General features: G+C 39.3%; 3 protein-coding genes, 1 non-coding gene and 1 pseudogene across 4 annotated transcripts; 3 read left to right on the top strand and 2 right to left on the bottom strand.

The window, feature by feature from the left end:
* Window positions 1–59: 59 nt before the first annotated feature.
* LOC104805889 lies at window positions 60–3,006 on the top strand (annotated as a pseudogene).
* A 926-nt stretch (window positions 3,007–3,932) lies between these two features.
* Window positions 3,933–5,919, bottom strand: LOC104805888. The gene is made up of 3 exons (XM_010530595.2): window positions 5,655–5,919; window positions 5,390–5,465; window positions 3,933–5,168 (listed from the first exon to the last, which is right to left on the bottom strand). Exons 1-3 carry the CDS (start codon window positions 5,766–5,768, stop codon window positions 4,282–4,284), a joined length of 1,077 nt encoding a protein of 358 aa, XP_010528897.1. The 5' UTR covers window positions 5,769–5,919; the 3' UTR covers window positions 3,933–4,281.
* Window positions 5,920–6,154: 235 nt separating this feature from the next.
* On the top strand, window positions 6,155–6,225 carry TRNAG-CCC. Its single transcript has one exon. It is a non-coding gene; the product is annotated as a tRNA-Gly (tRNA).
* A 569-nt stretch (window positions 6,226–6,794) lies between these two features.
* LOC104805887 (protein SRC2 homolog) lies at window positions 6,795–7,967 on the bottom strand. Its single transcript, XM_010530593.2, has one exon. The coding sequence runs from the start codon at window positions 7,961–7,963 to the stop codon at window positions 6,902–6,904; it is 1,062 nt and encodes a 353-aa protein (XP_010528895.1). The 5' UTR covers window positions 7,964–7,967; the 3' UTR covers window positions 6,795–6,901.
* Window positions 7,968–9,495: 1,528 nt separating this feature from the next.
* On the top strand, window positions 9,496–14,767 carry LOC104805886 (lysine-specific demethylase JMJ25). Its single transcript, XM_010530592.1, has 14 exons — window positions 9,496–9,586; window positions 10,320–10,892; window positions 11,071–11,213; window positions 11,295–11,394; window positions 11,482–11,614; window positions 11,705–11,759; window positions 11,980–12,637; window positions 12,712–13,041; window positions 13,223–13,591; window positions 13,686–13,755; window positions 13,848–13,933; window positions 14,023–14,142; window positions 14,231–14,301; window positions 14,523–14,767. Exons 2-14 carry the CDS (start codon window positions 10,353–10,355, stop codon window positions 14,620–14,622), a joined length of 2,775 nt encoding a protein of 924 aa, XP_010528894.1. The 5' UTR covers window positions 9,496–9,586; window positions 10,320–10,352; the 3' UTR covers window positions 14,623–14,767.
* The last annotated feature ends 361 nt before the right edge of the window (window positions 14,768–15,128 follow it).

The following is a 15,128-nucleotide window of genomic DNA, read 5'->3' as shown; positions in this document are numbered from 1 at the left end:
AATTAAATGTGCTTTCTTCACTCAAAAGCCAAACATTTCTTTCTTTCTTCGTCGATCTCTCTCTGTCTCGCTCCCTCGAAGGTTGCACGCTGATTCTCCAGATGGCTACGGCGATGGCGGAAGACACAAGCTTCGAGGAAGACCAGCTCGCTTCAATGTCAACCGAAGACATTGTCAGAGCTTCTCGTCTCCTCGACAATGAGAATCGCATACTCAAGGTTGTTCTTTCTCTCTGTCTGTCTAGGGTTTTATCAATCGCTTTCTTTTGTCTCCTTCCCAGATTGTTAGTTCGTTTTGTTAGATTCACTCTTTCCCATTTCCTCGCTACCGTTTGATCATATGGACACTGATTAGCGTTTGTGTGCTCTGGCTTCTGATCCCCGTCTCAGTATTTATTTTCTTATTTTTTGTGAAATTTGAACTTGTTTTTGATGAAAATAATGATCTCTTAAACTTCTCTATCGCTTGTCCTTTGGTACCACAATTTTTCTGCTTCCGTCAGATGAAGGATGTGATCATTCCGGATTCAGGGTTGATTAGATTCTGCTTGTAGGGGTGTTTTATCACCAGATTGGCAATTTTTTCTCCGTTTTAGGTTCCTGTGAATCATCGTTCTTTGCAAATATATTTCGAAATCTAAGCAATCTATGTTTTGAGTTGCTTTCAGGAAGAGCTACAAAGAACGAACCTCGATTTGGAATCAGTCAAGGATAAGATAAAGGAGAACCAGGAAAAGATTAAGCTCAACAAACAGTTACCATACTTGGTCGGCAATATCGTTGAGGTACTTCTAGTCACTATTTGCTTTGATTTTCTCTCTGCATATAAGGGATTTGTTTTGGCTTTTTTATGCATTACATGAGTGCTGAGTTGATTGTGTGGTGATTGTTAGAAAACGTTGAGTAGCCACGTCTATATTGCTTTGTGAGATCTTTGAATGTGGTGATACCCTCCTTGGCTTCGCTTCTTAATTTAGACATTTTTCAATGCAGATTTTGTGAGTGATTATGAAACAAGTCTCTGATTGAGAACCTTGATTTGCAGATTTTGGAGATGAACCCTGAGGATGATGCTGAGGAAGATGAAGCCAATATCGATCTTGACTCACAAAGGAAGGGAAAATGTGTTGTTTTGAAAACATCCACCCGCCAGGTAAAATAGTATATCATCTTATCTCTTTTAGACGAACATTTTCAGAATTAAGGAGGGAGTTGCTGGTGGCATAATCTCTATCTCTGTATGAGTCTTGGAAATTAAGATCGCATGGATCTCGTGCTTTTCATTTTAATTTTCAGACCATCTTTCTCCCAGTTGTCGGGCTTGTTGATCCTGACACGTTGAAGCCTGGCGACTTGGTTGGGGTTAACAAAGATAGTTACTTGATTCTGGATACTCTGCCGTCCGAGTATGATTCCAGAGTAAAAGCAATGGAGGTCGATGAAAAACCAACTGAAGACTACAATGATATTGGAGGACTTGAAAAGCAGGCAAGTTAACCTTTTCTCCTAATTCGTGGTCTTTCTTTTTAGTATATATGGTAGCATTTTTCACAATGTCGTTACTTGAACAGATAGAAGAGCTTGTTGAAGCTATTGTACTCCCTATGACTCATAAAGAGCGGGATCGTATAGAAAAAAAATAGGAAACATGATATTATCACTAAAAATGACATCATTTTCCCTTTCTAAAATTTGAAGAGAAATAATTTTCCGTAAACGAAACACTTATATGTATGTGCAGGTACGACGAAAGCCCTTGCGGCCATAACTTTTACAAAGTACTGTTTCAGTCAAATTATGCAATGGATGGATATTACACCTGCACTCTTTTGAGTAGATGTTCATTGGAGATGGTGCAAAACTTGTCCGCGATGCTTTCCAGCTTGCGAAAGAGAAAGCCCCTTGCATTATTTTCATTGATGAGATTGATGCAATTGGAACAAAGCGTTTTGACAGGTATAATATCTGTGATGTCACGGCCATATTATCCCGCTATATCTGTATTATGTTGAATTTTCGCTAAATCCCATTACTTATTGCTGCTTTCCTCATGGGTTACAGTGAAGTTAGCGGAGACCGCGAGGTGCAGAGGACAATGTTGGAGCTGCTCAATCAGCTTGACGGGTTCAGTCGACAGTTGGTTCTCCCCCCCGTGTTGACCCCTCCTTAAAATCTATGTATTTGGTCACAGGCTTTTCAACTCAGAATTTTTCGCACGCAGGTTATTGCAGCAACTAATCGTGCTGATATTCTGGACCCAGCCCTCATGCGTTCTGGTCGTTTGGATCGTAAAATCGAGTTCCCACACCCTACTGAAGAAGCAAGAGCCAGGATTTTACAGGTTGTGTACCCTTTTTGCTTCATCAATCATTGTTTTCTAAATAATTGCTTCTTCTGATCCTGCCTGGACGATGATTTTGCAGATTCACTCGAGGAAAATGAATGTTCATCCAGACGTAAATTTCGAAGAGCTTGCTCGATCAACTGAAGATTTCAACGGAGCTCAACTCAAAGCCGTGTGTGTCGAGGCAGGCATGCTTGCCCTCCGACGGGATGCAACCGAGGTACATTTCTCTCGCTCGGGTACATTTACCTTGAGTGATGGTAGGAATAATGAGGAATGGAAATTGGTGTATTACAGGTGAATCATGAAGATTTCAATGAAGGTATAATACAAGTACAGGCCAAGAAGAAGGCGAGCTTGAACTACTACGCTTAGATCCATGTCCTCTCCGTACAACTGTAGCTATTAGTGAGTCCAAAAACACATTGCTACAACTCTCTTCGGTATGATTTCTTCATCAGAAAATTGAATTACTTTTGGGTGCTTTCACAATTTGGAAATCGTTCTCTCCTGGACATCAAAGCATGACACGGGAGAGTAGATTCCCGATAGAGGGGAGATAAATGCCCCCCCCCCCCAAAAATCTAGACATGATTTACGGTACATAGATTAGTAAAAATATTTATTTTAGACTTCAATTTTAATAAGTAATCATTTTATATCTTTCATTTGTCTCGTTTTGAATAAAGATGCGTATGCATATTATTTTATTTTATACACCTATAATGTATGTACGAGTGTTTTGATATATGAAGGGTCCCTACTTTCTTGAGCAATGCAATTTCCAGCCTTTCTTTTGTCCCTACTCTTTTTCTTTTTTTTTTTCCTCACTTTTATCGAAGACACACATAGTTGGCTTCGTACAAACGTTTTAAAAAAGCCAACATCGCAAACAGGTGACAAAATAAAAGTAATAAAATGGAAAAAACTGAAAGGTGAAAAAAGAAAATACCATAAAATATAAATTTCCTCTAAAACCTAAACTCAAATGAAATAAGCTAAATTACACGTTAAAAACGAAATAAATTATTTAACTGGTATAGTTATAGATGTTTATATAGTCAAAACTATCAATCAATATTTACATATCTCAATTTTTTGTTCTCTTACTATTCTTAACGTATTACTTCAGTGTTATTCCCTTTTTTCTATTATTACCATATATAGATTTAAGTAATACAAATTTTAAAAATAGTTTTCTTGATATGTTATTGTTACTTCAACATCAATATTTAAATTAAATCGTGTATATAATTTATTAAAAAAAATTAAGAATAAAAACATACCATTATTTTAGGCAGTAAATGCGACAATGAAATTAGAATTTTGAAAGTCAAATCACATTTTTCAACGCACATCGATAGTAGTTCTAAATTTATTATCTGAGTTTCACAAATTTATATCCACTTTTCAAACATTTTAGCGAAGCTTGAGATTGACAAAACGAAACAAAATAATTTTATATTAATAAACTTTTTTTTTTGCCACAAACTCTTTTTGTAACGACTCTAAACTTTGTATAATCATTTTACCAAAAATCATTTCCCAATATACATTTTCTAATTATCTCCGAATAATCGATTACAACATCACTATGCAACCACCAATTTATTAAAACTATAAAGTATTTCATTGCAATTAGCAAACAAAAGTACAAAAATGCCAAATAAGCTTCTACACTTTACACATCATAATGTCTCATTGCACTAAGCATAGCAAAGACGACTTTGAGCCTTTCCTTTTACTTAGCCAACACTATAAAGTGAAGAAAAAAAAGAAGAGGATGCTTTCCAAAAGCTTAAAGAAAGCTAAATTATTCAATTAAACAAAAGCTAATATCTATTAAAATACGACAAATTACGTAAATTACCAAAATACTATCACTCATGCGAATTGCATAAGCATTCCAAGTCTCCCCGTAGGATCCATTTTGGTAATTTACATGACGGAGCAAACGCTAGGGTTTTCGTCGTTGACCGGCTCGAGCGAATCGGACGGTCGAGATTGATAGGGGTTTTGATCGGACGGTGCAGACCCAGCGTGCATGTACGAGTACGAATACGGAGATGTATAATATGACTCACCGTATACGGTAGCAGGAGGCTGCGCCATGTGGTAGCTCACACCGTACATCACCGGCGGATGAGGCGGAGGTGCATAGTAACTCGGTGGATAAGCATACATATGGTGAGGTGGCAGAATATTATTGGTCATCACATGATCTCCGTCGATGTGATTAGATGGACGGTCCTGATTCGCCTGAGGGACTGGAGGACGAAGTGATTTCGTGCGGGCAGGTGTATTGGTAGAACCCTTCTGACCCTTATTTTTCTTCTTTTTACTTACACTGCCACTGCCGCTGTCTCCACCTGCTTCAGCCTTTTTGGCTTCGCCGCTCCCTTCCGCCGCCGGTGACGGATCACCGGCAGCTTCATTCACAGTCTCCTTGTTTTCGGTCTTCTCCTCATTAACCGGACTACCGGATTCGCCGTTTTTCTCGGTTTCCTTACCGGTTTGGGGTTTAATAGCCTCGCTGCCGGTTTTACCGGTCTCCGGTTTAGCTCCGTGGCAACGACCGCCGCCGGATGTGGTAGCTCCGTCGTCAGCGAGTTGGGTTTTCTCCTGTTTCTTCTTCTTCGTTTTCTTTTCACCTTTGTTAACCGGGTCGAGTTTTTCCGGTTTGTTCTCTTTCGGGTAGGAGTTTTCCGGCAAGATCTTGGCAAGTTTTCCGGCCTTAAGAAGCTTCTTTGTCAGAATCTCCGGTTTGACGGTTCCGATCACCGTTACCTTATGCTCCTTCGCATCGACATCTACCTTATAAACACCTGCAGAAAATGAAAAATTGCATAAAATATTCGAACACCCACAAAAGAAAATTCCCCAAAAAAAAAGGCGTCAATCAAATGATGCAACCGTTCAAGAACATTATAGTACCAACGATAGTTTACAGCGATCTTGATTCTTGAACGCATTGATGTGATTTTGAAAGCTATACGAACTGACGAAAATATCCTTGCAGATTAAAATTTGAGATTCAAGAAAACACCTTCTATGCTGGTGAGGATCTTTTTAACTTTTCTTTTGCAGCCTTCGCAGTGAATGGAGACTGCCAAGCTGCATGTCTGCAGAGCAAAATCTTAAAGCCAATTAATATTTCAAAAAACAACATGCGAGAGAACATGGGTTCTTTTTCTATCTTGGGTTTCAAAACTAAACAACATACAAACCCAAAAATATAGAAATACGTGATTAGATACGTACAAACCTATGCTCATACATGGTATATGTATGTATATGCATGGGGATACTACCTTGTAAGAAAGAAGTGGGAGGTTGTCCTGTTCTTGAGGAAGAGTTTCTTTGGGTTCAGGAGCCTTCTTCTGTTCTGCTTTCCTAGCTTCTTTTTTTGCCTCTTTTGTTGCCATTTCAGAGCACCAAGAGTCCAGCCCAGATATTGTTTCAGAGATGGGGAGAGAATTGAAATTAGGGTTTGTGTGTGTATCAATGTGTGTGTGTGTGTGTGAGAGAGAGAGAGAGAGAGAGAGAGAGAGAGAGAGAGAGAGAGATGTGTTTGGTATGATATGTTGGGACTCGGGCTGATATGATTTTAAGTAAGACATTGGGCTCTCTTATTTTCTTTCTGATTAGGATTTTTTTTTTGTTTATTCACTGTATTCATGATATTGAAAAATTATATATTTTCTTCTCTGTGGGAAATATATAAATGTTTAGACACGATAATATTCATGATGTTGATGTTGTTGTCAATAATATTTAATATAATTATTTTAGTTATTCTAAAAGTACACAAGCGCATCTGGTGTAGTGGTATCATAGTACCCTCCCACGGTACTGACCGGGGTTCGATTCCCCGGATGCGCAGTTTTAATTTTTATTTCATTTTTTTCCTCTAAATCGAAACGTATTCAAGATTGATTTGATTTTTTTTACAATCAATTTCACTTAGTTCCAAGATCATTTGGACATGTAATTTAGTTTCATAATATATTATATAATAGCATAAATGTGTCATTTTGTAAGCCTATAAATATTCATATGGAAGAATATATGCATATAAATATTATGTTTTTTTAATAAAGGGTCATGAAGGTGTTCAAATTAGTCAATATGGTCGAGTTTCTCGATTGGTATCCGACTTAGATCTCATTGATGATTGGATAGATACACCTTTTAACTCGAATTATTACCTGATATTTTTATTTGTAAATGTTAACAATTTGAGTTTTTTTAAATGATAACACCTAATTAAATAAATAAATGTAATCCAAATTTGGATGGTTCAATTGTTAAGGAAGTTAACTAGTTTAATTTTTTACATTTCACTTTTAAAACTGAAGCTTATAGTAAAATTAAGTCAATCTGAAGAGATTACGTATCCATGCATTTTGTACAAAAAGAAATCTACAACGAGATTAGAATATGTATCACATAATTTCATAACCATCTTCAAAGAAAATTACATACCCCTTCACCTAAAATATCTCATCAAACCATAAAAGGATCATTTTCATTTGCATGAAAAAAAGAAAAAATTTAATCAAAAATCGAAACCACCATCCATGTCATCACACGCATCCACAGTATCTGCCACGTCAGAAATTGCCTCTCCCACAAGTAACCCACCCAAAAGGCCAGCTCCTAGACCAAGCCCAAGTCCAAGACCAGACGAACCATGTTTCTTCGGCTTTTGTGGTTTCCCTTGGACCACCTGTTGTGGGTACCCGTATGGGCCCGGAGCCGGGTATCCGGGATATCCGTATCCCGGTGCAGGCGGATAACCGGGATATCCATGCTGCGGCGGAGGAGGCGGATATCCATGATGCGGATATGCGTATCCCGATCCGGGTTTAGGGCCGTGACTAGGTGGTGCGTATCCAGATGGCCCAGCCGTGGGAGGAGGATAGGGGCCATGGCCAGGCGGGTAAGCCATGACGGGCTGATCCATGGTCTTGTGGGCCACAGTTGATGAACCGGGCCCAGCAACACCAGGCCCATTAGGCACATATGTGAATTTCTCGCCGAATTTGTAAGAAAATTTCAGAGATCCCTTGGTCTTTCCACTCGGCAGCCTCACGGCATACGTCAGCTTCTTCTCTCCGTCGCCGGACTTCGAATTATATTCTAGAAGCTCCCTCACCGGAACAGTGACTTCTCCGATGATTTTGTCGCCAGCGATCGGTCGATACGCCACGATCTGGAAGACCAGATTCAGGCGATTCTCACGCGCCGCCGCATCATCGACGGTGAGCTTCACGTGGTGCTTCCACTTGGGCTTCGTGCCACAGTCTTTGTCCACCGGAGTTTTCTGCTTCGTACGGGCGTCTCCGTTGATCGAAACGACGGCGTACACGTCCTGTTTCCCGATCAGCTGAATATCCTTCAGATCTTTCGCCGATATGATCGTTAGATCCAACGGCCTATACTCCATGATTTTGTTTGTCCGATCCGTGGCTTCCTCCGATTGAAACTTTGAAATACCTGAAAAGGGTCTGAAAAAAAATCGATTTTGATTTCTGGGTCGATGATAAAATTCGATTTTGCGGAGAGATTTGTGACTTATGAAGGTTTCGATACTACATACATATAAATACACACACATAAGAATCTTTAGAGTCGGTGAAAGATGCTGAGGAAAAGCGGAACGTACACGGAGTGGCTGAGCCTAAAAAAGGGGTTGTGTGGTTGTTTCTTTTCAGTTGAAGGTTTTGATTCGATAATTTCGCAATTAAATATTTAATTTAACAGGTAAGAGATTTAGTTTGTGTGAATTTAGGATGCGAATATATCGCATTTGTGTACATATTAGGATTTTTTTTCGACCTATTATAGTTTTCTGGATAAAAAATTATCTAATTTCTGGATGTTTGGGGAATTTTTTGAATTTTTAATTGATTTTTATCTGTTAAAAGTTTATATATTGCTTTTTTTTCACCGAAATTACAATCTGCATTTCTGGATGATAAACATTAATTTTGTCTAACATAAATGTTTTCGTTTTTGTAAAACAGATAATGCCCCCCTTTATTTGTGTGTATATATATATTCCAAAATAAAAAATTGGAAATTTAAAGCAGGTAAAGAAGTTTCGATCCAAGAAGAATACTCTCGTAAAGTAGAGCAAGTAAAGAATCTGTACCCTTTGGTAATATGGAGCCGTGGTACTGAATTTAATTCGATCAATAAAAAAAATATATAACGCAGAATCGCCAAAAATATGTGTGTACTTTCCGTACGTGACGAAAAAAATATTGTACTTTTTTTGTTAACCAAATAAATCCTGAGTTTGCTAACGGATTTTTCACATAGGATAATGGTGCCATGTCATTATAAGTAATTTAATATATCTTTTTTGGTTTTGTTTTGAAGAAGCTTCTCATTCTTCTATCTTCTCTTATGTTATGTTGGAACTCAAAACTAAGATTTGTACTTATTTTGGGGTTCAAAATCTGTTAGATTTCGCATAATTTGGTTATATATGTTATGCCACGTCATTATATCAAACTAAAATTTAAAATTGAATGATTTAGTAGAGCCGAACCTTAACCGAAAACCAAAATCCTGAAACTAAGCAGATTTGATTTCGGAAAATTTGTTAAGTGGTGATATAAAATAATATTACGTAAAAATTAATTTGTAAAATTTTTTCAAGTGTTGAATGGGAGGTGAATTTCAGAGTTTTTGGATTTCAAAAAGTGGAAAAACCGATAATCAAATTTTTTGAAATTTGATTTTCTTAAAAACCCGGAAATCTACTTTACGAAAAAAATCAACTAAAAACTAAAAACCACTTTTTTTTAGATTTATAAACTTTCATAATCCAAAAGTCAAAAACTCAAAACTAAAAACACAAAACAAAAAACTAAAACAAAAAACCCAAAATAAAAACCAATACCATTCAAAGGCTTACGGATTAGATATTTTTTTACTTATCCCTATAGAAATATTTTTATAAAATATAAAATATCGAAAACAGATAATTATTAGGTAAGTATGGGATTGAATTGGCTAGATTTTTTTTTCTTTTTACATTTCATTCGCTTTTATCACAAAGTGATGGAAATTCAAAAGTCGAGTTGTGTTGAACTATCAGGTTCTGTCCGAATGACAGGACTCGGAAAACAGGAAGTTTAAAAAAAAAACGGAGACTTTGTCAATTAGTCTTCTGAACAATGCGAACTTGATTCTTCCCTGTTACCTCTTCCTCGGCAAACCCTAATTTCCGGTCAGTCGCTTTTTTGCCCTGCATCGTCGAATGAGCACATGTACTTACACCTATATAAAGATACATACACTTGTATGATGTTAGTGATTCTCGGATTATCGTCTTCAAGACTTGTTCTTGAGGGAGATTTGCTGTTGGGTATCGCGTCGGTGATTCGAATTCGTTCGATTTTCTTCAAATAACATTGTCGAGTTGTGTCTCTGTCTCTCTCTGTATACACACGTATACATATACCGATTTACAGTCATATACGTCTATGTTGGTGTCAAGTTCTTTGTTTCTTGTCTTCTGAAACTATTTCTTCCATGGGATTTCTGTCCAATTGGCGATGTGATTATTAGGGTTTTCAGAATTTCCCTCTGTCCAACAATGTTTTGTTTCGTTTCTCCAATTTGCTCATCTTAGTGTTGAATTTAACGATTGCTGATCGATCTTGCTCGTTGATTGGCCTTTTATCCAGTAATCGGTTTCTGGGTATTGCTGGTTTGTTTGTTTTCTTTGGTTAAAATTCGACTCCAATCCTGGTAAATGTTAGGTTTCACTTTTGATGATTTTGGGTATATTACCTGTAAAATTGGATTCCGGGTATTGTTATTTGGTCGATTACTGTCTTCAAATTTGAGTCTAATTTTGGACACTACCCTGTTTTCTTGTCAGCCAACAAGGATTTATATGTTTTGGTTTGATACCTAGTGTTGTTAGTCTTATTATTCTCCTTGTTGGAACAATGCAGGTTAGTTTGGTGAGCTAGTAATTTGGTTTTAGAATGAGCGTTAACGAAAATCCCCGAGTAGTCTCGGGAAATGGCGAGGACAATGTCGGGATTCCAGATGATAGGCGGTGCAAGAGATCAGACGGTAAGCAGTGGAGATGCACCGCGATGTCAATGCCGGACAAGACTGTGTGTGAGAAGCATTACATCCAGGCCAAGAGGCGGGCTGCTAATTCCGCTTGGCGGGCAAGCCTGAAGAGGGCGAAAAGGAAATCCTTTGATGAATCTGATGCGTATGCTGAGGGTAACGTCGATAATTTCGAGACAACCCTTACTGGCATGAAGGTTGGTGACTATAGTAATGGTTCGGTCTCGAGGAAGAACAGTGCTAAGGAGAAGAGTTATAAAAGCCAGATGGGGTACTCATCGGAGGCACCCGGAACGAGGAACTTCTCTACGCGTTTTGTGAAGTCGAATGACGAGTCATTAAGAGATGCTGGACAGTATGAAGAGACCTGGAGACCGTATAGGACACCACCCATTGCTGCGATAGACTCATCTCTCAATAGATCACAACAAAGCTTTAGTCCCATGGTATATCTGTCTTTTGATTCGGGAGATATTTTTGCATGGTCGGTTTAGTATTCAAGTCGAATACTTGGCTGTATTGCCACACGGATTAGGACATGTACTCGCTGATTCTTGTCTGGTCCGGACATTTGCTTGCAGTTGTATGTCACTGATGATACAAGTAACTGATTTTACTTCCCAGGACTACTCTGGTGCGAGCACTGATGCTTCTGCAGAAACTTTGGAGCAGACATGCCATCAATGCCAGAGGAAAGACGAAGAGGGAATCATTTGTTGCCTCAAATGCAACCGGAGAGCGTTTTGCAGCACTTGTATTTCGACGTGGTAGGGTATTTCGGTATATATAAGAATTCCTCTAATTCTCTGGTATCGAGATTAATAGTACCCATGTCTCATGCTTTCAAGGTACTCGGAGTTTTCTCCCGGAGAAATCGAGAAGGCTTGCCCTTCGTGTCGTGGTTTGTGCAATTGCAAATCTTGTTTACGCTCTGATAATGCAATAAAGGTGATGTTTTGATCCAAATATTCAAACCCTTGTAACTTTGAAGGGCCAAATAATCAGGCAGTGAAATGGTTTTATGTGATGTTACAGGTACAGATTCGGGAAATACCCATCTTGGACAGGTTGCAACATCTTTACCGTCTATTATCAGCCGTGCTTCCGGTAATAAAGCAGATCCATCGTGAACAATGCTCGGAAGTAGAACTAGAGAAGAAGCTACGTGGTGAGATGAAATATTGTCTCACAGTGGTAACTGATTAAGTATACATCTAAGATTTCATTTCAGTTGACGCTAGATAGCTTGGCGTTGCAGGAACCGAGATAGATCTTGTCCGGGCAAGATTGAAAGCAGATGAGCAGATGTGCTGGTACGTGATTTTGTTCTTTCATGTGTTCGTGTCTTAACTGTACTAAGCTGTGTACAACACATTCATCTTATTAGCAATTTTTAAACGAACTGAGTTAATAGTGCAATGTCGTTTTGATATCCGTGCTTTTTGAATTTTCTTACATTTTTTTACCTTAACTAAACTCAAGTCTGTCTTCATGAGATGACTTAATGACATAAAGTTGTGATGTTTGACCCAGCAATGTCTGCCGGATACCGGTTGTTGACTACTACCGTCATTGCTCGAGCTGCTCTTATGACCTGTGTCTGAGATGCTGTCAGGACCTGCGTGCAGAATCCTCGGTCGAGGTTATTGGGACGGCCCAAGACATAGCTGGTAAAGCAGGTGTTCCAAAGCTGAGACTGAGGTTTTCAGACAAGTTTCCTAAGTGGAAAGCCAACAGCAACGGGGGCATCCCTTGCCCGCCAAAGGAATATGGAGGATGTGGATCACAGTCTTTGAATCTGGGCCGCATATTCAAGATGAATTGGGTTGCGAAGCTTGTGAAAAACACGGAGGAGATGGTTAGTGGCTGTAAGGTATCATCATACGCAGGGGAACTTCAGGACTCTGACCCGTCTGATTCCGGGTTCTGCAAATTGGCTCACAGAGAGGACAGCAGTGACAACTTTGTGTACAGCCCTTCACTTGACGTGATTAAATCGGAAGGAGTAATCAGCTTTGAGAAACAATGGACAGAAGGCCGGCCAGTTATCATTAAACGGGTACTTGATGAGACTTCTCTTCGTAACTGGGACCCAGAAGTTATATGGAGGGATATAAAGGAGATTTCAGATGAAAAAACGAAAGATCAGGATCCGCTGGTGAAGGCTGTAGATTGCCTCAATGGGTCAGAGGTGAGTCTTCTCTGTTCTTGTTAAAACTTGTGTGAGTACTCCTATCAAAGATTCATGATTTCTTTTCATGACAGGTTGATATAAGACTTGGTGAGTTTATGAAAGCATATGCCGAGGGAAGGACCCGGGAGAACAGTCTCCCGCAACTGTTGAAGTTAAAGGAATGGCCGAGCCCAAGTGCTTCCGAGGAGTTGCTTTTCTACCAGAGACCTGAATTCATCAGTAGGCTGCCGCTTCTCGAGTACATACATCCCCGGTTAGGTCTTCTGAACGTTGCAGCCAAGTTGCCTCATTACTCGCTGCAGAGCGATGCAGGGCCGAAAATTCACGTGGCTTGTGGGACATATGAAGAACTTGGTTCAGGGGATTCAGTGACTTATCTTCACTACAACATGCGTGACATGGTATGTTCCCGGCTATAATAGATCTGTCTTGTGCCGATTCTGGACATAAACCTTAGCTTATTGCTAAAGATATGCCATGCACTAAGCATGTTATGCACGGTGTCAATGTTGAAATCAAAACTTGAGTCACTTTTTAACCCGTTTTTTCAATACAATAACTGATGTTGGCAACATTTATCAGGTATACCTCTTGGTGCACACATCTGAAGGAACATTAAAAGGGTCTACAGAGATGAAACCTGAGACAGAAAAACCCGAGGAGGAGACAGAGGAAGGTGATGCACTTCAGAGCACTGAGGCTGAATTAGAGGATGGGAAGTTACCCGATCTTTCACTTGATAGGCCTAAGGCAGAGCAGAACGATAGTGAGACGAGGCCGGTCGTAGATTCGGTTGATGGAACAGATCATCACAACGAGGAATCTTCTTGCGTGACAAGTGCAGGAGCTCGCTGGGATATCTTCCGCCGGCAAGATGTTCCAAAACTGGTTGAGTATCTCCAAACGCATTGCAGAATGTCCCAGAAGCCCGATTACTTGATAGACGACTTTGTGAGTTTTTGTCTCGATCAATCAGTGAAAGCTATTTTGAGGTTCTCGTTTGTAAGAAGATGAAGTTTTCAAGTTTTGTTTCCCTGGCTTTCAGGCCTCAAGACCATTGTACGAAGGAATGTTCCTAAATGAAGAACACAAGAGAAAACTTAAGGAAGAACACGGTAAGAAGAACCGGGTTTTTCCCACATCTTTGAATGAATTCGTATGTGCAACACCGAAAGCTGAACGTGCTTAAATCTGTCTGGTGTTTTAGGGATCGAGCCGTGGTCATTTGAACAGCACCCTGGTGAAGTTATTTTCGTCCCTACAGGATGTCCCTTCCAAGTCCGGAATCTTCGGGTAAATAAGCATGAAACCTATGAAGTTTCTGCTCTCTCGTTTCCATCACTAATTTCATCGAATTTCTTCTCACATGCATATGTTATCAGTCAAACGTTCAGCTATTGCTCGACTTCTTGTTCCCCGAGAGCGTGGGCGAAGCTGTGAGACTAGCTGAAGAGATCCGATGCCTACCGAATGATCACGAGGCAAAGATTCAGACTCTAGAGGTAATATATATTTATATCGGAAAGACGCAAGGGTTTTCACTGTCTCGTTTCCTAGTCCTAACCTTTGAAAAACTCGGGTTTTGATCAGATCGGGAAGATATCATTATACGCAGCCAGCTCGGCAATCAAAGAGGTTCAGAAACTCGTCTTGGATCCAAAGTAAGTTAACAACATCCACACAGAAAGATCACTTTAGTGAAAAACCCGACAGAAAGATCAGCATAACTCCTTCTCTTTATTACATCATAACGACAGAAGATCACTTCCTGTGACTGTGAAAGCTAAAAATTTTCTTGGGTTGGAAGAAAGATGTAAACTTTTTCTTTTGCCGGGTCATAAAGATTGAAAATTTGGATCCGTTGATCTTTGTGTTGGTGCAGATTGGGTGCAGAGCTTGGCTTTGAGGACCCTAACTTAACCAAAGCAGTGTCTGAGAACTTGGAAAAGGCAGTGAAGCGGCCACATATTAGCTGCGTATAGAATATAGTTTTGTATTATATACAGGAAAAAAGGTTGTAACTTTAGACTTGGCCACGTTCGGGAAAACTATGATGGTCATCGTTAACAAATGGATCTTGGCATAAGTTAAGCAGATCTTAAATAATAACCAATATTTTTATTATTATTTGAAAGTGGTAATTAGAAGTTATAGATTCGGATACGTGTCTAGGCATCTGACTCACAAGACGCCCGATTATATTATCCTTCGAGCCCATTGCTTTTAGGAAATGAACAAAGGCTTTTTAGTCACTATACTATAAAAGTTGTACAAAAAAAATGTATTTAGTCGGGTGAGATGATTGTGTGATTTAATTGATAGGGGACCATTTATTTAAATTTTCTTAATACCAAAAGAATAATACAAATATGCCTTAAAAAGGAGAGTGCACTATGTGTATTTTCAGTTATATATTTTAAGCACACAAGGGAGGGAGAGAGAGAGAGAGAGAGAGAGAGAGAGAGAGAGAGAGAGAGAGAGAGGGGGT

The sequence above is a fragment of the Tarenaya hassleriana genome, unplaced genomic scaffold (genome assembly GCF_000463585.1).
Source record: "Tarenaya hassleriana unplaced genomic scaffold, ASM46358v1 Cleome11, whole genome shotgun sequence".
Classification (NCBI taxonomy): domain Eukaryota; kingdom Viridiplantae; phylum Streptophyta; class Magnoliopsida; order Brassicales; family Cleomaceae; genus Tarenaya; species Tarenaya hassleriana.
The sequence above is the reverse complement of the archived record's forward strand: the minus strand, read 5'-3'. Positions and strand labels throughout refer to the sequence as shown.